The sequence below is a fragment of the Falco cherrug genome, chromosome 10, assembly GCF_023634085.1.
Source record: "Falco cherrug isolate bFalChe1 chromosome 10, bFalChe1.pri, whole genome shotgun sequence".
Lineage (NCBI taxonomy): Eukaryota > Metazoa > Chordata > Aves > Falconiformes > Falconidae > Falco > Falco cherrug.
Genome location: NC_073706.1, coordinates 20,146,756 through 20,168,484, shown reverse-complemented (window position 1 = coordinate 20,168,484; position 21,729 = coordinate 20,146,756). Strand labels below are relative to the sequence as shown.

Below are 21,729 nucleotides of genomic sequence, written 5' to 3'. Positions count from 1 at the left end.
CAAACCCAAAAACCAAAACAGAACAGAACAAACAAAAGCCATCAACATGAGAAAGCTTACAGAAATTGCACATTTAAACAAGAGTAAAGGAATATAATAAGTTGAAGACATTCTTCATGTCATCTCAATTCTGAATCTTTGATCATTGCCTTACCTTATTACCACATATATATCTGTGGACCTTTTAACAGCCTTTACAAAACGTATGGCCAAAGAACAACTTTCTTAATTCTTTTATTTTCAGAAAAAAAACAAACCAAAGCAAACCAAAAAAAATCAAAAATCCAGTAGTTCTTCCTTTATTGCACTCTATAAAACTTCTTGTTATAATCAAGAAGTCAATAAACAGCAATAGCTGAATACTCCTTTAAAATTTATAGTTTAACTCTTAAAATAAAATTTATATAGAAAAGATATCATTTACAACCCATTCAGTAGTAATCAATCATTATGTACTCACAAACATTATTAAATACCTTGTATGCAGCAGTTTCTTTATAGGGCTGAGGGGAATATTTTCTCCTTAGCAAATATAATATTCCACAGTTAGAGCAATTCAAGTCGACTTTGGAGCAACTGTGATATACAGAAATTTCTTTTAAGGAGCTCAAGATTCATGTAGCGTAACAAGAATATATACAACTGTGTCCAGTGCATAGCTTAACAGCAGCATGTGAAAAGTCTATCATCTTCAATTGGCACACCATCACCTACAGGGAAATAATTCATCCAAAAACCGCAGTGTATTCAGAGAACACCAGTGAGGCACAGTAAAACAACAAGATGTAGTGTAACTAGGTATGTGAGGAATAAATAGCGGGATTTTGCTCTGGAGGTCAGCAGCTTAGAACAGTAAAGACTTCGCCCTCGAACCCATCTTCGGAAGGAAAGGGCTCCTCCCTTCATCTGGTTACAAAACAAAGAACATCAAATAAGTAATCATGAATACAAGTCAGAAGAAGCTCCACTGCAACTTCGACTTTTTTTTTTTTTTTTTTTTTTTGCCTCCGATGCAGCAATGGGTGCCACAACACAAGCTGTAAGCACGAATGATTCAAAGACCAAAGAAAACAGCATTAATAGAAGGGGAGAGGAATGGAGTCAAGGTATTCGTGTATGATGTAATTATACACATATACTAGAGGTGAAATTGCCTAATTATATGCACACACATTTTGTTTAATGGCCACATGTGTAAAATAAATACCATTATTCACATTTTAATTTGGACATATGGAATGTGTTCTATGGCATGGTTTACACAACTGCCTGTATTTGCCACACCATCCAAAACCCAAGCAGAAAGAAATTAAGGACTTTCTTTTCAGTAAAACATAGTTTCGCTAGTAGTTTGCTGCTTGGAGTGGATGCCTCTACAGCCCACCCATCTCCACAATACCTAACGCAATGAAAGAGTACTTCACTCTCAGATTTTCAGAGCCAAGGCAGATTAGACACATAGCTGTTTCATGCCAGTGTTTACATATAAAGAGGACAACCCAAAATTGGGGACTTTCAGTCACTCAGAAGGGAAATCTGCACTCCAAAAATGAATGACAGTAGAAAGAAAGGTATAGCAGAGGGAAGACAGAAAAAAAGAAAGGGGTAGTGTGAGGGACACCGTGAGCTGTGCCACCTTCAATCTAGTCTGCAACCAGCAGCATGCAATGCGCACACTACTTTGAAGTAGTTTATAATGCAGGGTTTTTAAAAGCTTTCATTTACTTACCTTTCGCACAACGACATGTTCACTAGGATTGATGATTAAGGCTTCCCTTTCCTCCTCAGTTTCCATCTGAACAGTGTATTCACTAGGTAGAGACCTGTAACTGCTTACTTCAAATCTAGCAAAAGATTAAAGGCAGACAATGGAGTACTGAATTACCTCCTCTTTTAAAGTACTGAATTCACATAAACAGTATTTTGTATACTTACCTTACTGGGGGAAAGTCCCCACAAAAAGCAGTAAGACTGAGTTTATAATGCCATGTCTTTTTCAGTTTCTAGTTACAATCTATTCTCAAGGTGTTTCATTCATTCAGAATAACCCACACCACCACTAGCCAATTGAATAGTAATTTTCAGATGATGGCAGTGATGGGCACTATATAGGCAGACTGATAATAATATTTTATAATAGTATAATATAATAATAATAATATTTTAAATCTAAACAGTGGCTGTGCTAAAGGTGCTAAATATGTGATATTTTTGTCTAGCTTGAAAATAAAGAACTACCACTGACTACAGAGTCCAATATTTGAAGCAAGACATTAAATAAATAAAAAAAAATCCCAAAGCACATAACATTTTTTTGATCCATAGAGTTAAATCTAGCTTTTTAACACAGTTACACATGCATTCCCATTGCTTCCAGTACTGCAGACCCACAAGCAGGTTTTATTATTTGTTTGTTCTACTTGTTCTATTACTTACTCAGAAACCTAACACTCATAGGAAAACCTATCACTAATCTCACTAAAAATAAAAGGCATAAACAAAAAACCTGGCACTCCTTTTTCCAGTTCTATAGTACACTTCGCATTTACTCCAAGCATAGAGTAAATGAAAACCTCACCATGCATTTGTCCAAGGGGAAACAGAAGCGAAAGATGGCTTTGGCTCTCTGAACATGCAAGTTATTTCATACCCCCGTAAGGGTTTAATGCAGCAATCTAACTGTCACATACTTCAAAAGTGTAAGAAAAGAAAAAGATCTAAGTTTTACTGATGCTTTTCTTTCAAAAGAAAAACCACCCATGTTTTAACAGCAGGAGTATTTCACCTGTTACTTTGCTCCTCAGAGAGTCCAAGAGCCTCTTCTGCAGCTTCTCTCCTCCTCTTCTCTTCTGACAGGGTTTCTGTCAGCTGTGAGAGAGCCTGCTGCACTGAATCATATTGTTGCTCAGTCTCTGCAAGCCTATGACAAAATGAAATATGAAATCAGTATTTCACATACTGAAAGAATTTATTCTTTTTTATTAAGAAACGTTCTCTTTTTGTGATAAAGACTTAATTATAATGAGATGCTTTAGCTTAGATATTGAAATAAAGTCACCAGTAAGTATATATCTTTACAAAAAAACCCCACAAACATTACCAGATGGTAACAATTCAAGAATATGACTAGGATTCATTTAATCCACTGTAAATCCACTTCTTTCCCTTTTCCCCTGAAATGCCTTAGAGGGATACAAAAGCATTACTTTTGCACTCACAACACAGCTGCCAGGAAAACAATATTGCTAATACATGCTCTCAGTCCTGACCTTTTTCTGAGTTCACTGAGCTCCATATTGTCTATTTCAACAATAATCGCAGATCTTTCCTGTGGTGCTCCAGGGGGAACTTCTGCTCTAGTTTCATCCTAGAAAATATTATAGAGGAAAAAAGACAGTCACCATTTTTCTATTTGCTAAAAAACTTTATTTCAATTAAAGAAGCCATAAAAGCACCACAAAGAAGTGGAACAAAACATTCTTTGTGCCATTTAATCTTTTAATTTCTGGAGTTGCAGTTTTCCAAACCTGTTTTCTAACAGCAAGTTGATGAGGGATACTGCCTGCGTGTGCTGCAGGACTTGAAGGACTCATGTACACTGCATAATACAGCAATCTCTGAACAATGGCTGAAGTGAGAGAAATGCAGCTACGCATCCACATAGTAGTATTGCACTGACCACAGTTTTGCAAGTAATGTAGCTATTCAGTTATTTTTTAGTTTACAGTTCTCCTTGTTTGTGTTTATTTCTGTTTATGGAAGCGTAAGGGTTGCTTTATATACGTATCCATATGTTATTTTAAGGTATTATATTAATTGTTACTGAATAACCACGGCAGTACAGGAAAACTTTTTAGAAGTGAAAAGATCACAAAGGAATAAACTTAAGAGACGTGTATGAGGGGTTGGCAAAGGGTACTGAAATGCTGAACTGGCCATACGGATCTCGCTTCTGAAAAATATTACTCAACTTGCAAAATGATTCATGACTGATGTGAAATTAGCACTTTACTGATCCAGTGATTAGTGATCAATTACCTCTGCCAGGTGTAGATCAATTAAAAAAATACTTCAAAACAACAAAAAGCATGTATAAACAGCTTCCTTAAATGATAAGACAAAACCAACTGTCTTCATTGTTGTAAAGCTGTTATCTTCAGCACATCATGGGCTAGCAAAAGTACTGAATCAGTACAACAAAAAGATTTACTTCCTTTTTAGCATGAAAACCAGAAAAGCGTAGGCATGGAAAAAAAAAAACCCTAAAAACATTTCCATATATTTGTTTACCTGAACAGTGCCTTGGAAAGATGTCACTTGCATCGTCTGATACTCCCTCTCCAGTCTTAAATAACGATTTTGCAAGTCAGTGTAACGCAGCTGGTTATCCCTTAGAGTCTGCGAAAGAGTCTTCAACTGGGAAGACAAGACAGCATTCTCTTCGGCTGACTGCACAACCTGAAAGACATTAACATTTAAATAAATAAAAACTAGGAATTACCTCCTCCAGGAAATGACTACAGATTTGAGACCTGCCGTTGGAAAGAACTGAGTACTAGTTTCCAAACTGCATCAACTTTTTGGCAAAGTCACAATTTGGTAAGATCTGACTAGCTGTTTTATGACCAGCAGAAATAATGAAACCTGTGTATTGATTTCCCCTGTCATCAGTATGTCCAAACCAGAAACTCAGGGTTTTAAACCCCAATGCCTTCCTCCCTGTGTCTGCTATGATATCACCACCCAGCAAAAGAACGTCTACATAGCCCCTACTTCAGGACAACGCACACAGCCAAATAAGCTTGACAGTATAAACACGTTCACCGGGCAGTCCAGGAACACTCAGCAGTTGAGTTTTTTCATCTTTTCAAACAACAGATTGTAATTTGTGTCTCCACCCATGTACCTACATGCTCATATTCACTTGTAGGAGCTTGAGATGCCTACACCTGTGTCAAATTTTGGTTAAAATTGTTATTAAGTTTCTAAAATGTTTGGGTGAAGAAGTGAAAACAGACACCACGAGAGATGAAAGTTAATGTACACCTAACTTGCTTCAAACACCAGACCACGCGGAGAGATTACAACAAGGGTATTCCAAGAACATTTACAAACTTCTGTGAACAAAACTGAACACAAACACATATGTGTATGCAGGGACACACACTCTTACTGTCTTACCAGCCACAATACATCAAAAATTTGTGATGAAACATTTTTGAGGTATTTAAAATTTGGTATGAGATAGCTAAAATCTTGTTCCAGCTAAGACAGACATCTGTTTCTGTCACTAATGAAAAATATTTTACTTCGAATAGAAGTTCAGCAGTGCCTCATCAGTGTCTTCAGAATGCAGATTCAAATAAACCTCTCTCAGGCAAATAACAAGTCAGGAAAGCCTGACAGAAAGATAATACTGACATTCAGCTTGCAATTTCTAGTTTGAGCCAACAGGGTCATTTTCAAGAATCTAAGTTTTAAAGCTGACTAATTTTCAATCGTGCAAGACACCACCAGTTTAGCAGTATTTGCACATTGATACCAGGTCAGATTCACACAAGCTGTTTAGGATCAGAGCTGTTGTTCAAAGTTACCTTTGAATTAATCTGCTGGAAATGCAGATCCTTCTGGTGCATCTCCAGAAGACAGCGCTGCAGTTCATTTTGAAGCTGATTCTTCTCAGCTAAGATGTGCTTGATTTCCTCTGGCGTATCTGCACTTCCAGCGAGGGAGGCAGTTTCTAAAACCTGTAAAAGCATTAGCATATTCAGGGTAAATGGTATAGGAGTTCTCTAAATAATATACAACTCCAACACTAAATATACATATGAACTACATAATAATACCCCTTCCACAAGATCATTTCTTTCTCACACATTAATACCACATTTGCAAGAGACTTTATATAAAGAAACCAATCTTCTACTTAATGTTTTCAACCTAAATACTTCAATTAAAAAAACAATTTAAAATTACCATGAAAAGGCAACTCAACTTCATTTTTAGTTCACAAATAGTGTGAAGCACACACAAAAAATAAAGGAGGAAAAAACACAAAAAAGCCAAATGAACATAAAATATTTTTCAAAAATTATTTTCAAATTCATAATGTACAGTACTCATACTTGTAGAAAAACAGCTATTTTGTAAATACGACTTTAAAGCTGAAAGTTCATTTTGAAGGAAAAAGAAATCCAAACCAAATACCGCCCGCTCAACTTTATCACTGCTTCACAGTTTTAGCCTTCTTTACCTCTGGCAGGTCAACATTTTGATGTTAATCTCCCCAGTAGAGCGGAGTATGCCATTTCTAACGTTTTATGGAATCTATTTTCCTGTATAATCATGAAATAGACATCTACCACATAAAATACTCCATAACCCAACAGATACTACAGTTCAATATCTGTGATCTTAATCATAGAAAACGAACAGCCTATGACAGACAATCTGACCAACCAAAATGTTGTTTTTAATGAAATTAAAATGAATGTGGTTTACTTCCTTTAGCACAGAAAGACAATTAAGAGTATTATTCTTAAATAACATTTTCCTTGAACCTTTAATGATAATCTAAAAAAGTAGACAGCAATTGCCAGACCGTGTCTCAGCTGCTGCCTTTCTAAATCTAGTATTTTGTTCCTGGCAGAAGCCAACTCCAGCTGCTTCAGGGGAAGGGCAAGAGCACTTCCATTAAGCACATTTCTCCCTTCTCCCCTCCAATTAGGTCCTATTCTAATCTGCAGCAATTAGAGATTGATTTAGGCTTTGAAGAATGAACATTAGTTGACCTTTAACATTTGTTAGCTTCAAGTATACAAATTCTGAAAATTCTTGTCAATGTAATCTACCAAGTTCTTTTTTGATCCTCTTAAAAATTGTGTCCCTGCAAGCAGGTGGCAGCCATAACATATCTGAAAAAATGTACACATTATGTAAAACAGCACATCCTTTTACTAGTTTTGTATTTGTGACCAAATGTCCCCTGTTCCGGGTTTACAAGAAGTGACAGTGTAGATTCTCATTTCACTTACATCCCACCACACTATTAAGTTGGGGTTTTTTTCCTCTCATTTACTTCCTTCCTAACGTAAGTGATCCCAGTCCTTTCTGAATTTTCTTCTTAGAAGTTTTCCTGTATCATGCTTTCCTGCTCCCTCCTCTGAAACTTTTTTTGTATTGCAAAGCAATACTTCCCTGAAGCTGAGGTTAAATATGCTACAAATTACTTAGACTGAAGGATTATGTTTTCTGTGCCACTCTTACAATTTCTGCAACATCCAAGACTGGCTTTGTAAAAATAAGATATATGCAAGTCATCATGTTCATCTATCTGTTCCTCCAACAAAATCTGCATCAGCTAGCCAATTCTAAAACTGGATTTTAAGAGAAGGTTCATGTCTCTAGAACTCACGATGCTTCTGTACTTAAGTGCAATAATCACTGAACTGGGGGAGGGAGACAGATCCAACTTGAGAGAAAAAGAACCTGGTAGAACACAGCTGTAGTACACGCTGTCTGGCAAGTGATTAAGTCAATAAGCATGCAAGGCCTTGCTGACAACAAATACATTGTTGGCATCCCACAAGTAATAGTACAGCATCCTACTGGCTTTTCAACAATAGGAACAAGTAATGACACTGGTGCCATAACAGTGTGATAGTAAGAGACTCATGAATGATATGAAATGGGCACAAGAAGCCAGAATTGTATTCCCACTTATGGACTTGTCACATCTCAGCTCCTACATGAGAAGAATTTCCCCTCGAGTTGCCTGACAGTTCCCTATCCTCTTCTCGATTTGAAAGAATTAACTAAGAAACCTGCAAATTGCACTAGTTCTTTTTTTCCCTTTCCAGTATGTGTCGCTATTTATCAGCACCCAATCTGCTGTTGAACCATGTTTGAACCCCCTTTTTTTTTTTAACCTCTTCCTATTATATTCTGGATTTAACTAACCTAAGATAGTTATCTACAAGATTACTTAACTAATCTATTAATGGTAGCAACTCAACAACAAGCAAATAACACTACTTTACAGTGCAACCACAGAAAGTCGTTACTCCTTTTTGACTAAGAATCTGTAACCATTATTGGTTCATGACCTTCACCTTTTGCTTCACAACCATCTCATTTCTTTATGAAGGTACTCTCCATGTTTTTAAACACTAAAATACACTACGCCAGCAAGTTTTTTGTCATTTTATCAACACATGACAAACTCATCATATTCCTTTAGAAGAAGTTGATCAATATATCAGACTCCATTAAAAAGTGATTTTAATAACTGTAGGCTCATTTGCTTGGAATAGTTCTAATCTGCTGACTTGACCCCAGGCAACGCTGACATACAGGTCACATGCTCAATATTAGCCTTCCATACTTGACTACCATATGCTGTACAGTTCTCTTTTGGGAAGCAGGCTGCAAATTTAATACAATAAACTGATGGAAGTAGATTCGTGCCTCCTACTACATTTCATTTGTTTACCTTGACTGGGTAATTGCTGCCAGCAGAGACTGATTTCTTAACAGTCATGTCTTGTTGCAGCTTCTGTAGTTCTGCAATCTGTCGGTCTTTCTCAGCAACTGTGATTTGACATTGATTTCGCAGTGCCTGGGACTCTGAGAGGAGGAGGGTTTTTTCCATTCTAAGCAAAAAACGTTAGACTAGACGTTAAATGATGATATAGTACATACAAGTCAACGAAAAGGATAAAGCTGCACTTAACTGTTATTTCTAAAATAAACTGGTAATTTTTTAACAGTTGTATGTAAATATGAAGCACTATATGAACATTCTCAACACATACTTCAGTTTAAAGACGTCTGCTAAAAAAAAAAAATAAATCAGAAAATAAAGCCTGGAACGTAGTAACATCCCATTTCCTTCGTTAGCTTGAAGATGAGAGATCATTGGCTGTCAAGATACTAACATCTGTTAATGCAATAAATAGTTCAGCTACCGAAAGAATAAGGTTGCGCAGCAAAGCAACTCTAGGTCTCAGCTGTGTAGCACGCTGCTCAATCTAGCCAGCCTACCCTACTGCAAGCACACGTTTGAAAAGGAATACCCTGGACTCAGAAGCCTGAAATAAATAAACATGCCATATCTCCAGAAACTGTCATCATACAAAGGCGATATCACAAAGGCCATAAAAGTAAATTAAATCCTTTGGAATTCAATTTAATGTATGTTTTTAAAGTTGGGGGGGGGGGGGGGGGGAATGGAAACAGCTATCCATGCTGTTCACTGGTTAAGTTTACAAGTTAGAATGAGGTATGAATATTTCATGCTAACTTGCTCACATTTGTAAAGATAAATGTGGGGCTAGCCTTTTGATCTACACCCACTCCTGAAAAAGCTTCTAGTATAAACCAGATATTATCTTATACAGACTTTAATTAGAGACCTAGAAATTGCATTACGGACAATAAAACACAGTAAGGCACTAGGATACTGCCTACTGGCTTCAAATGCAAACAAAATTATCTTCACTGAACAGATCATAGCATACTTTCACACTTCAATCAACTGTGCAAGTTTAAAAGCTTGACTGAGAACATTAGTCTAAGATGACCAAACCTTGGTCTGCCTCCACTGAATACCACTTAAAAATGCCTACTGCCTTCTCTGAAGCAGACCCTATGAGCCACTCACAGAACTAGGGCCAAAGGATCACATTATTCATTTGTCACAGATGACATAAGATGCGAACAGTGTGGAAGTGGACTCTTGAATCTACAAAAACAATGCTGAAATGTGAAATGACTTTAATTTTCAACATGTAGTTGGGGCCAAACATGTAACACCTCAGATATCTTTTAAAAAAAGGAGATCTGGGATGGGGGGGGGAACATTCAGCCATATCAATCATTACTCTAAGAAGAGACTATAACACCAAACATTGAAATAAGATTCTTGAACTGTAGTTCTATATATCTAAGCCACCAACAGAACAGAAAATAGTCAATTAAGATTGGCTGAAACTTTAAAACTCTTTTAAACCAAGAAACCATTACATAAAGGTAGGATAACCACAAAGACAACCTGTGGAAGTTGATCTTGCACATTCTAGACATACTCTTATCCTACTTCCTGCTAAACAACATATAATTTTGGTTTTGTGTCAGTTTTATCTCAGGTTGTGAAGAATTCTACACAAAAGCCACACGTACTATTTAACATTTATACCTTAATCCAGCAAGCTCATTCTGGTAGGATGCAATCTCTCTCTCAGTTTCTGCTTGGAAGGCTTTTGTTTGATGTAATGCCTTCTCCAATTCATCAACCTTGGTCTTCAGTTTTGATATTTCAACAGCTGCAAGGCTGGCTCCTTCTTTAGCCTATGTTTAATAAACATGATTAGTGAACTGGAACGAAAACTTTAGAGGTGAAGTTTTATTAGTGCTAGAATTCCAATAACAGAATAATGGGTTTTCCCCATTTGCTCCTGTTTAACAAGAGCAAATAAAACTCCCAAAATTGTAAGCATGCCTTCTCTAGGAACAGTGTTTTCTTAGCACTCACAAAATTTACAAAGTTAAACTTCAGAATCTATAGTGTCTCTAAGCATTCTCTGAATAAAGAAAACAATTACAAAGTGATACAGCTAATTAAAACTTACCAGTGTTTCCCTAATGTGCTGAGGCATATCCAAATTACTTTTACAATAATTTATCTCACTGATGCTGTTGCAAGCAATGGGAAATGAAGCTGTGCCCTGTTTTATTTCGGAAGTTACCTTCTGATTGCTGAGTTCCTGTAGCAATTTGTCTCGGTCATCCTGAAGACTGGCCATAGCCTTGGAAAACGCTTCAATCTGGTGAACATAATTCCCACACTCAGATGAGAGCCTGCTAACCTCCATCTCTTGACTGACTAACTTCCTACAAAGATTTTCAATTTCATCAGCAATCTGATCAAGTGTAACTTTATCTGCAACATCAAAAATAGCCTGATTCAGAAAAGAATTTTCTTTGAGTATACTGATAAGATGTAATTTAAAGCCATCCAATTCAGCTTCAAGTTCATCTCCTTTCTTTTTTTCAGTCTTGAGTTCGGATATGTATTTGCTCTCAAGTACCTTTAAGTCCTCTATTATCCTATCCCTGTCATTTTGCAGAGCAGTCATTGCTTTCCCAAAGGCCTCATTCTGGGACCTCAGCTCCCTATTTTGAGACTGAACTTCTAGTATCATCTTCTCTGCAAAAGCATGAGGCTCATCTCCACGTTCAGGTGTCAAAGGGGTCTTACTGTACTTCTCATCTGCATCCTTAGTATTTCTACCTCTTGATTTCTGGAGTTCTTGAATTCTCTTCTGAAGGTTTTCTCCATACTGTCCATCTGACACACATTCTTTTTTCTGAACACTATCACTAGTTACCAGTTTCTCTCCAGATTCAGAAACAAGTTTCTCTTTGTTTAGTGATGCAATTAAAGATTCTAAATCATTTACTTTGCATGCTAGTTTTTTATTTTCATGTTTCAAAGATACAGCAGTATCCTTTTGCAGTTCATCAGAAAGCTGCATTTCTTTCATTTGTTTTTGAAGATTGTATTTTTCTTGTTCAAGGCTTTTAATACAATCCAATTTCTGCTTGAGTAAGTCTTTCAGCTGATGGTCTTTCAGAGATAAAACTTGGTTAAGGTCTTCTCTATACTTTATCAGCTGTGCACTTAGCATTGCGTTTTCAGAATGAAGATCATCTCTCTGATTGAGAAGTATCCTTAATTCTTGTTTCAAAGCATTATTTTCACTTGCATTGCCAATTATAAGACTGTCCCGTTGATATAAGACATCTTGGTGAAGATGTTCCAGCTCTTTGTATTTAGAAAAAAGATCATCCCGATCATTCTGAAGAGATGACATTGATTTTTTAAAGGCATCTATTTCACTGGCAATTGCAGCCTTATCTTGACCTGCTTTGTCTGCTTTCATCTGGAGATTTCTCAATTCATTTTGCATCCTCTGACAGGACTCCTCAGATTGTTGTTTCTCTGTCTGCAAAGACCTTAACTGAAGTTCATACTCTTTGATTTGTTTTCTGTGTTGAGACTGTACCTGACTCAGATAGTCAGAAATTTCATCACCTTTTGAAGAAATGAGCAGGGAGATTTCTTTGTCTTTATTATTTAGCATGACCTTCATTTGCTCAGAAATAGTAATCTGCTTTTGCAATTCAGCATTGATTTTTTCCTTCTCGGCTAGAAGCTGTTGCAATTCTTGTTCCTGTCTTGTAAAATTACTTTCCAGAGCTTTTATCTCTCTTCCTGCACTTTTACTATTCTCTATGAGATGATTAAGAGAATCATTTTCCTTACGGAGTGCTTGCAAAGCTTCTTCTTTAGACTGAAGAGTACTCTCCAGTTCTTGCTGCCTGTTTAAAAAAAAATTATTTTCTTCCTTTATTCTGCAGAGCTCTTCATAGCATTGTGTATCAACAGACTTTTGCTTCAAATACAGTTCATCCTTTGTTTCCTCTACCACAGAATATTTGATATTCAGTTCTTGAATCTGAGTAATTTTGTCTTTCAATTCATCTTGTAAAGACATTATTCTTTTATTACTGTCTTCTATCTGTTTCTCTTTAGTTTGGATGGCCTCTTTGAACTGGATTTCCCAGGTTTTCATTTCAGTGATTACCCTGTCCCGGTCATCCTGAAGAGAGGACATACACTTTGTAAAAGCAGCTAATCGTGCCAAAGCTGCATTCAAATCTGCTTGAAGTTTCTTGTTTTGAGAGTCCTTAATGCTAACTTCTTCTTGCAAACCGTCAATCTCACTAATTGCCCTATCTTTTTCTCTCTCAAGGGCACTGCATCTTTCCTCTAGATTCAATAAATCTCTTCTGTGAACCGATTTTAATTGTTGAAGATTAAACTCCAATTCTCTCTCATATTGTCTCTTTTGAATTTGTAGCTCATCTTCTTTCTTCTTAAGTTCTTCTCTCCAATTTAGATTCTCATCTGTAAGCCTGTCCGCTTCACTCTTTGACTGATCCAACAACTTCATCTGTGAAGAAAGCTTCCCCTTGAGATGATCTATTTCTTCATTTGACTTCGCAAGCTTTTCCGATGTATTACTTAAGTCCTTTTCAAATTTCTCACTTTTAGACTGTGACAGTTTCACAGATCTTTCCAAATCCAGGATCAGCTCCTGGAACTTTATTGAATCCTTTTGCAAATGGTTGATCTCCTGCTGTTTCTCCTTTAAGAGTTCCTGCAATTCTTTTGTTTTGTTTTTACTTCCACTATTATCCCTCTGAGCACTTTTCACCTTCTCCTCAAACATTTTGACAAGATGTAATTGCTGTTGTTCTTTTTCTCTAACCATGTTAGATTTTTCTGCCTTTAATTCTTCCAGTTGCTGTAACAGCAAGTTATTCTGTACCTGTGCTGATTTCATTCTATCAGTAAGATGATCAACTTTTTTAACATGATTAAGCAATTCAGTCTCAAGAAATTCTCTCTCATTCTTTACTTTGTAAGAACTTTCTTGTACATTTTCTAATTCTTCCTGTAAGAGACACTTATCATCCTCTAAAATCTTAACCTTTTCATTTAGACTAACAATTTCTTGCATGAGACTTTTACATTCCATGTCCAGCTTTGTTAGGCAATGATTTTTATGGTCCAAAGATTTTTCAGTTTCTTTTGCTTTTTCTGAAATTGATTTTCTTTCTTGTTCCAGGACAAGCATGTCTTGTTCTTTTTCAGAGAGTTTATCCTTTAACATATTAATGTCCTTTAACAATGCTTCATTCTCACATAACGCATTGCTGATTTTAGATTGCATATCATTTTGGTAGACTTCCATTTGAACTTGCAGCTCTCCCAAAGTTGCTTTAGTTACTGTGATGTTATTATGAAGGATATCATTCTCATTCTGAATTTTCTCTAAAGCCTGCTTTAAATTTTCAGAAGTTTGTTTCAGCTGCTCATTTTCCTCCATTAGTTGATGATTCTGTTCAGTGAGCTCACGAAGACGATCCTGGTGTTCTTGCATCCTTGCCTCTTGCTCACGTATCTGCCTTTCTGCTTTACTTTGTAATTCGTCAACTTCGATTTTCTTGGATTCGCCAAGTTGTTTCAGTTGATTCTTAATAACCTCATTTTCATCGGTGAGTTCCTGTACATGCTTTTCAAGAGCCTCCTTCTCAGATTCTCCTTCCCTGAGCCTCTGAATAGCCTCTTGCTTCTCTTTCCTACTGAGATCAATAACTTGCCTCATATCTGCTATTTTACTACTGATATTCTCATATGCCTGAAGAAGTGATTCATACTCCTGCTTTAATTCACTATGTTTAGCTTTCCATCCTGTTAATTCAACTGTCTGAGAATCTTTTAAAGTATTCAGTTGGAAAGAAAAGGCCTCTTTTTCCTGAACTATAGTCTCCATGGTGGATTTAAGACTTTCACATGCCGCAGTGAGGTTTTCATTTTCGGTCAGCAGTCTAGCATTTTCAGAAACAAGGCTCTCCTCTTCAGATAATGGAAAAACAGAACCTGAACGTTGTTTTTCTCTACCAAGCTCTAGCAAGTGTTCAAGCATCCCTGTTTTGTTCACCAGTTCTTCTCTTTCCAACATCAACTTATCAATCTGGTCTTTTAGACATTTATTTTCTCTCAGGGCTTCTTTACGTGATATTAAAGCTGCCTGTAATTTTCTTTGAAGGCGCTCTCTGGACTTATCTTCTGCTGTAGTTCTTTGCTCTTGTGGTTTAGTATCATTTACATTTGCAGTTTTTGCCGGTGGCTCTTCAATCATTTGCGTTTGTTTCTGGATTTGACATTCTGTTGCTTCTCTCAGTTTAGGCTTCCTGGAGTAATCAGTCTCTGACAGTTGAAAACAGGTGTCTTTACCTTGTAACGTCCCTTGAAGGGAATTAGTTTCTGAACAAAACTCTCCCAGTTCTTTTTCAGTATCATTTCCTTCCTTAAGCTCTTTACACGACACCACAGGTCTACTCATCTCAGTCTTCTCACGTAGCATACACAGCTCTGTCACAAGTTTTTTGTTTTCTTCACTGAAATGTTTTACCTCTTTTTTCATATTAACTAGTTCCAAATTTGAATTTTCTAAACAACTGAGAAGTTTCTCTTTTTCACTTTTCATTTCTTCAAATGCTGTTTTGTAATGGTGGGCTTCTTCTTGGCCCTCCTTTATAGCTTTGTTTAATAATTCCTTTTCCTGATGAAGTTTATCTTTGAAATCCGTAAGTGCACAATGCAATGCTTCTATTTCCTCATTCTTTTCTGCAAACTCCTTCATAGCTTCAGTTCTCAATCTCTGCAGTTTCTCCTGGCTCATCTTGTAATCTTCTTCACTTTTTTTAATAAGTGCTTCTTTCTCATTATTCACAAGTTCAAACGCCATCTTAACATCTACAGCTTCAGCCTCATAAGCTTTCAGCTTTTGATGTAGCTGCTTTATGTCCTCCAAGAAGCTGCCCTTATATTGCTCCTGGTACTGCTCCTGCTGTCTCAAAGAGTTTAAGTTGACTGTTTCTCCTCTTTCTTCACCAAATTCAACTGATATTTTTCTCAACTCTTTCTTTAACATTTCTGTTTCCTCCTGAAGTTTTGCATAATTACTTCTTAGTTCTTTTAACTCAGTGTCTTTACTTGCCACTGAAGCGACCATGTTTTCGGACTCTATTAAAGATGCAACCTGAACCTTGCTCCTTGGTTTGTCTGACTCCAGATTCCTTAGGTCAACTGGTTCTTCCCCCAGTACTGCCCTAGGTGAAATCAGCTCCTTCCCTAAGCAGTACTCTAACTGACTGAGGTCAAGGTCTTTACATTTGGTTTGAAGAACTTCCCAAAGTCTTTTATGTTCTTGTTTGAGTTGCTCAAGGTGGTTTTTTTGCTCATGAAAATCTGCTGCAAATTTAGTGTGCTCTTTCCTTTCTTTCTGAAATGTTTGTATATATTCGTTCCTGACCAAAAGCTCCCTCTGCAAGGCTTCTTTTTCTTTTTCTAATCGTTTCATATTAATGTCATTGTCAGGGTCCAGACATTTCTTCTTGTCCCCAGCACTTAAAACAGGCTCTTCTGAAATGGAACTTTTCAACAATTCTTCCTTCTTCACTCCAGACTTTACCTTTTCAAGAGCTAAGAGCAGCTGAGAATGTTCCTTTTCATATGCACTTGCTTTTTCATCAAGCAGAGATTGCATATGAGCAAGCATGCAGTCCTTTTCCTCTAACAATTTTAGGTTCTGCTCACATATATTTTGTTTTTCAGCAATGACATAATTTAGTTCTGCAATACTGCCCTGAAGTTCCTCTAAATAAGAAGCTTTTGAAGACAAAATTTCAGTCAAATCACTTATTTTGGCATCTTTTTCTAAAAGTTGTTGCTTCAAAGTTCCAAGATGAGACTCAAAATCTTTATTTTGTACTTTAACTAGTTTCAGCTTGTCTGTTAATTCATTAACTTCTTTCAGCAGCTCCTCAGCTTTTTTTTGCTCCTTTTCTATTTCTTCCTGACCACTCTTCTCCAGTTTTCCAACTTTTTGCATTAGATCTCTTCTTATTATCAATGCTGCTTGAAGTTTCTTTTTCAGACTCTCTTTTTCCTTGCTCATTTTCTCAAGATTAGACTGCATCTCCTCTTTTTCATTTATTAAATCTTTAAACACAGCTTCTCTATGGCTTAATGCGACCTGACTGTTTTCCAGTTCTTTCTTACAGTCCTCAAGTTCCCGCAATACTCGGTTCAGCTCTCCTACAGAGCTATTATGAACAACTTCAAGGTCATGCAGTTTGGTATTTAACATATTTCTCTCTTCAGAAAAATTCAGCATTTCATTAGACAATGATTCCATGACCTGGGTAACAGAACAGTCCTTTTCTTTCAGTTGCTGACTCAGACCAGAAATTAAATTCTTCTGCTGATTTACCTGGGAAGTTAGGTTTTCAATGAGTTGATCTTTTTTTCCCATTTCTTCAAGGAGACTTGCTACGTTTTTACCTTCAACATGCAGTTTTTCTTGACTGTTTCTTATTATTTCTTCTGATTTATTTAGCTTGTCTTGAAGAAATTCAGCCTGCTTATTTACTTCTGCAAAAGACTCTTCTCGTTCTTGCAAGAGAGACTGTTGTTTACATAACGTTTCTTTGATTGTGACCATTTCTTTTGACAGACATTCAATTTCAGATTTGTATTTGCCCTTCATCTTTTCAATATCATTCTGCAGCAACTCTTTCTGCTTCTCCAGTGACTGCATGCTTTTTAGTTCATCTTTCATGGCATCTATTTCCTTCTGTTTTTCTAAAAGCATCAATTCCAATTGTTCTCCTTCCGTTTCTTTGCTCAAAATTGTGGTTATGAGAGTGGAGAATTTTTCCAACTGAATTTTACTATCAGTTAGCTGCAGTTCAGAATGTGAAGTCTGTGCCTTCTTTTCTTTACATAAAAGCCTACTACCAAGCAATGGAGATAAGCTTTGAGTTAACTCCTCTTTCATAAGATCCAGCTCTTGCTGCAAAGACTGGATTTTGCTATCCTTCGATTTCATTTCACTTTCTAAACTGCTCAATTGCTCAGTAAGACTATTATTTTGTAAAGCTGCCCTATCAAGTTCTGTCACCCATTTCTTTTCTGACTCAAGCAGACTTTGTTCTAGAGTTTCAAATTTAAGTTCTAATTTAGCCAGTTCTTCACCCTTCTCACTAACCTGCATCTGTAACTTCTCTTTTTCAGTCTTCATCTGCAGTTTGACAGCATCTATCTGCATTCTGGAGTAATTCTCGCTGGATTCTAGTTTTTCATTGACTTCTCTGAGCTCTTCCAATTTCTCCTGCAAACTATTTTGAGATGCAGTAAGTTGTGTGTTTTCAGCCTTCAGTTTATCAGCGTCTTCTCGTAACAGCTTTCTCTCTTTCTCTAAAGACTCTACCTGACTCTGCAGACTACCTATTAGAAGTGCACTGTCATGGCAGTCTTGAGATGATTTGGAATTTACATTGTTCAACTCTAACTCTAAACAGGCTATGTTATCTGCCTGTTCCGTGCACTTCACACGCAGAGACTCCACAGCCAATTCTTTTTGCTGTAGTTCTTCTCCCCATGTACTTATTTGGTCTAGCGCTTTTTGGTGTTCCTTTTTAAGAGAGTCAAGTTCAACAATCAAAGAATCAATTTTCTTCTGATTAATATCAAGCTCCTCGTTCTTTTCCTGAAATTCCTTAGTAAGGTTTCCCATGGCTGTAGCACTTTTTTCTGATTTTTCTCTGAGAACCTCAATCTCACTAGAAAGAACATTAACTTTGCTATCTGCCACCTGTATACTGGTATCTTTCTCCTTTATGGAATTAAGCAGTCCGGCAATAACTTCTTCTTTTTTCTCAAGAGCTGCATTCAACTTGGTTCTTAGTTCATACTGCGCTTCAATTTTCTCCTGAAGAGATAAAAAGGCATTTTCTTTCTCACAGACTAGTCCTTTAGATTTTTGTAGTTCTTGTGTTAGTTCCTGTACCTGACTTTGGAGCTCAGAAATTAAATTTGCCTTCTCTTCATCTTTCCTTGCTTTCTCCTTCAGAGTTTTGAGGAGACTTTTATTTTCTGTAAGAGATGATTCCTTTTCTGATAAGGACTGGTCCATTTCAGTTATTACATTCTTCTGATGTTGTATTTCTTCTTGTAAATTCACTTTCACTTCCTCCAGCTCTACCACCTGTTTCTTTAAGACCTCACATTCATTCACTTTCTCCTGAAGCTGCATCTTTAAATTCTCACTGAATAATGAAATATTGTTGATGGTCAATTCTTTTTCTGAAACAAGTACTTTTAATTGTTCTGCTTCAGAGGCTAAAAGCTCAGACTGTTTCCCCTGTAAAACAAAAGACTCCTGTACCTCAGAAAGCTGTGTTTTTAAACTGATGCATTCATCTAACTTTTGTTTTAAAGATTCATCTTTCTGTATAATTGAATCATTCAACTGGGATGATTTTTCTGTCACATTTCTAAGCTGATACTGAAGGTCAGAAATAACCTCCATATTCTCAGACAGTTGAACCCTAAGTACATCAGACTCTTCAGATTTATCTTTTAGTAACTTTAATTCTTGGGCTTGCCTCTTAAATTCATTTTCTTTTTCCTGCATTGCATGTCTAAGCTGGCTGGTTTCAGAACTTAGAGCTTGTATCTGGTTTTGCAAATCTGAAATGATTTGCATATATTGCCCTTCTCCTGCCATTTTACTATCCTTCATTTGCTGAATCAAAGCCTCCTTTTCAGAAAGGAGAATTTCTTTCTCTTCAAAGGCAATTTTTAAGTTTTCTTTTTCAATCAACAGGCCGTCAATTTGGTCCTTCAGAGCTAAAATATTATGACTTTGTTGAGACAAGTGTGAAGATAAAGCAGCTACTTCGTCTGACTTTTTCATTACCGTAACGATAACTGCTTCAATGTCTACTTTCAATTTTTCATTTTCTAGAGCTGCTGTGTGTGCTTGCTGCCTCATTGAAGTAATTTCAGACTGTTGCTGTACCAACTCTGACTGAAGAAATTCACATTCACGTGACTTCTCACTCAATAAGCTTGAAAAATCCTCCTTTTCATGCTTAAGCACATCCACTTCTTTGCTTAATAGCTGTAGCTGATTATTTAACACATTACTTTCTTCCACTTTTTCAGAAAGTTGCCTACGAAACTTTTCCAGTTCTGAACTCTGACTTCTTACAGTCAGGTCTCTTTCCTCTACCAACTGAGATAACTTTGTTTTTTCATCTTTAAGATTTTTAATTTCATCCTGCAAGTTTACAATACAAAGCTTACTCTCTTCCATTTCCTTATGTAATGAATCATTTTGAAGGATTTTCTCTTCTAGAGACCTGTTCGCCACTTCAAAATCCAAAGTTAGGCTTTGAATTTGCTCTTGCAGTAGTAAATTCTTCTCCTCACTATGGCTGAGCTCTTGGATTAGGCTACTGCAGTCGGATAACTTATTATTTAACATTTCTTCTTTCTTTCTTTCTTTTTCTCTAGCATCATTCAGCTGAATGAGAAGTGATTGCATTTGTTCATGCAACTGTTGTGTCTGTTCCTTGCTTTCAAACAACTGATCAGCTAGCACATTACATGCCTTTGTTTTCTCCTGCAGCTGTTCTGCAACTGAATTTTCTTTTTGCTTGGCAAGTACTGAAAGTTGTTCAATCTCTTTTGCCAGAGTGTTTTTATCACAATTTAGTACCGAAAGAGTTTTTTCGTACTCAGCAGTGCTAACAGATAACTTATTCTCTATTTCTGCCACAGCCTGGATTTTTTTTAACAATTCACACTCTTTTACATCCAAGAGTCTGGACAAATTCTCATTTTCACTGATTATCTTTTCCTTCTCTTTTTCCAGTGTGTCCATACTTTTTTTCAGGTATTCATTTGCTTTTATTTGCTCTGCCAGTTTTTCTTCCTTCCCTTCAAGATCCACCTGCAATTGCTTATTAGCTGAATCTTTCTCCCGTGTCTCTATTTCCAGTTTGTTAATTTGTTTACGTATTTCATTTAATTGGTTATTAAGTTCTTCGCAACATGTCTCTTTGGCTTCCAGATCCCCAGTTAATTTAAGTTTAGTCTCTTCATTTTGCTGCTCCAAAACCCCAAGCTTCTGCTCTAATGAAATAATGAACTCTTGTTTCTCTAGTAATTCTTTTTTAATTGTTTCCTGTTGTTCAGTATGTTCTATAAGCTGCCTAGATAACTCAGCCAGCTTTTCATCTTTTTTAGCAGTTTCCAAAACCAGTCTGTTGTATGAATCTTTAATTGATTTTAACTCATTTTCAAGTGTCTGTGCTTTACTCTCTTTCTCTTTAAGCAAACTGTTCCATTTTTCCTTTAGAGTATTGTTTTCCTCAAGCTGAGATTTCAAATATTCAGATTCTTTTCTCTGTTTATCCTCAGTTTCTTGTAGCTTTTCAGATGATTTACTAATTTGTTCTTTCAGCAAAGTAATTTGTGACTCACACTCCGCAAGTTTGTTATTGTATGCGACACTGCTGGCCTTGATTTCAGAACGGAGATCCTTAATTGTAATGCTGTTCTCACTGCTTTGTCTTATTAATTCCTCATTTTCTTTGGTTTTAGCTTCATTCTCAACTCTAAGTCTTTCTACTTCTAGTCTCATTGTATTACTCTCCTCAGAAAGAACAGATATCTTCACACTTGCATCTCTTACATCAGCTGTTTGTACTTCTTTCAGCAGATGAGTTTCCCTTTCAGCCTTTGATAAAGCCTCTTCCATCCCTCGTATTTCCTCTTCTTTGCATTGCACTTGACGCTTCAGGATGAGAACCTGTTCAGAATATTCTGTCATATTCAAAGATAGAACAGACACCTCCCTGTCTTTTTCTGCCAGTGCTTCTTTAAGATTATCAATTTCTCTTTCACGTTTCTGGAGATCTTGAATAAGTTGAGATCTTTCCTCTAAATGGCTTGTATTCAATTTATCAAGCTCTTCATTTGTCTGATCCAGATCCAGCTGCATCGACTCTACCACGCCATCTTGTTTCAAAGTCTAAACATCAAGAAAATAATGTTAGAAGAATACTTCAAACATACGTTAGAGGGAGAATGGAAGGTACACTCCACAGGCAGAATGAGTATCTAAGGTAACCAATCTTTACCCAACCATACAGTCGCAAGATAACCATGTTATTCTTTAGAATGTTTTAGTATATAGAAAGTTTAGGGTATGAAATTTTAAGCAGCTAATGCTGTTGTTTTGA

General features: G+C 36.6%; 1 protein-coding gene across 4 annotated transcripts in view; it reads right to left on the bottom strand.

The window, feature by feature from the left end:
- Positions 1-283: 283 nt before the first annotated feature.
- Positions 284-21,729, bottom strand: part of LOC102054769 (golgin subfamily B member 1) — a 44,671-nt gene continuing 23,225 nt past the window's right edge. For 3 of the 4 annotated variants that reach the window (XM_055721590.1, XM_055721591.1, XM_055721594.1), the window contains 9 exons: positions 10,629-21,518; positions 10,196-10,347; positions 8,492-8,651; positions 5,595-5,747; positions 4,291-4,458; positions 3,270-3,367; positions 2,786-2,920; positions 1,730-1,844; positions 284-906 (listed from right to left, as the gene is read on the bottom strand). In XM_055721590.1, coding sequence (XP_055577565.1) covers positions 748-906; positions 1,730-1,844; positions 2,786-2,920; positions 3,270-3,367; positions 4,291-4,458; positions 5,595-5,747; positions 8,492-8,651; positions 10,196-10,347; positions 10,629-21,518 — 12,030 coding nt within the window. In that variant the 3' untranslated portion in view covers positions 284-747. The remainder of the gene's footprint in view (positions 907-1,729; positions 1,845-2,785; positions 2,921-3,269; positions 3,368-4,290; positions 4,459-5,594; positions 5,748-8,491; positions 8,652-10,195; positions 10,348-10,628; positions 21,519-21,729) is intronic. The other variant, XM_055721593.1, reaches the window with a different exon arrangement.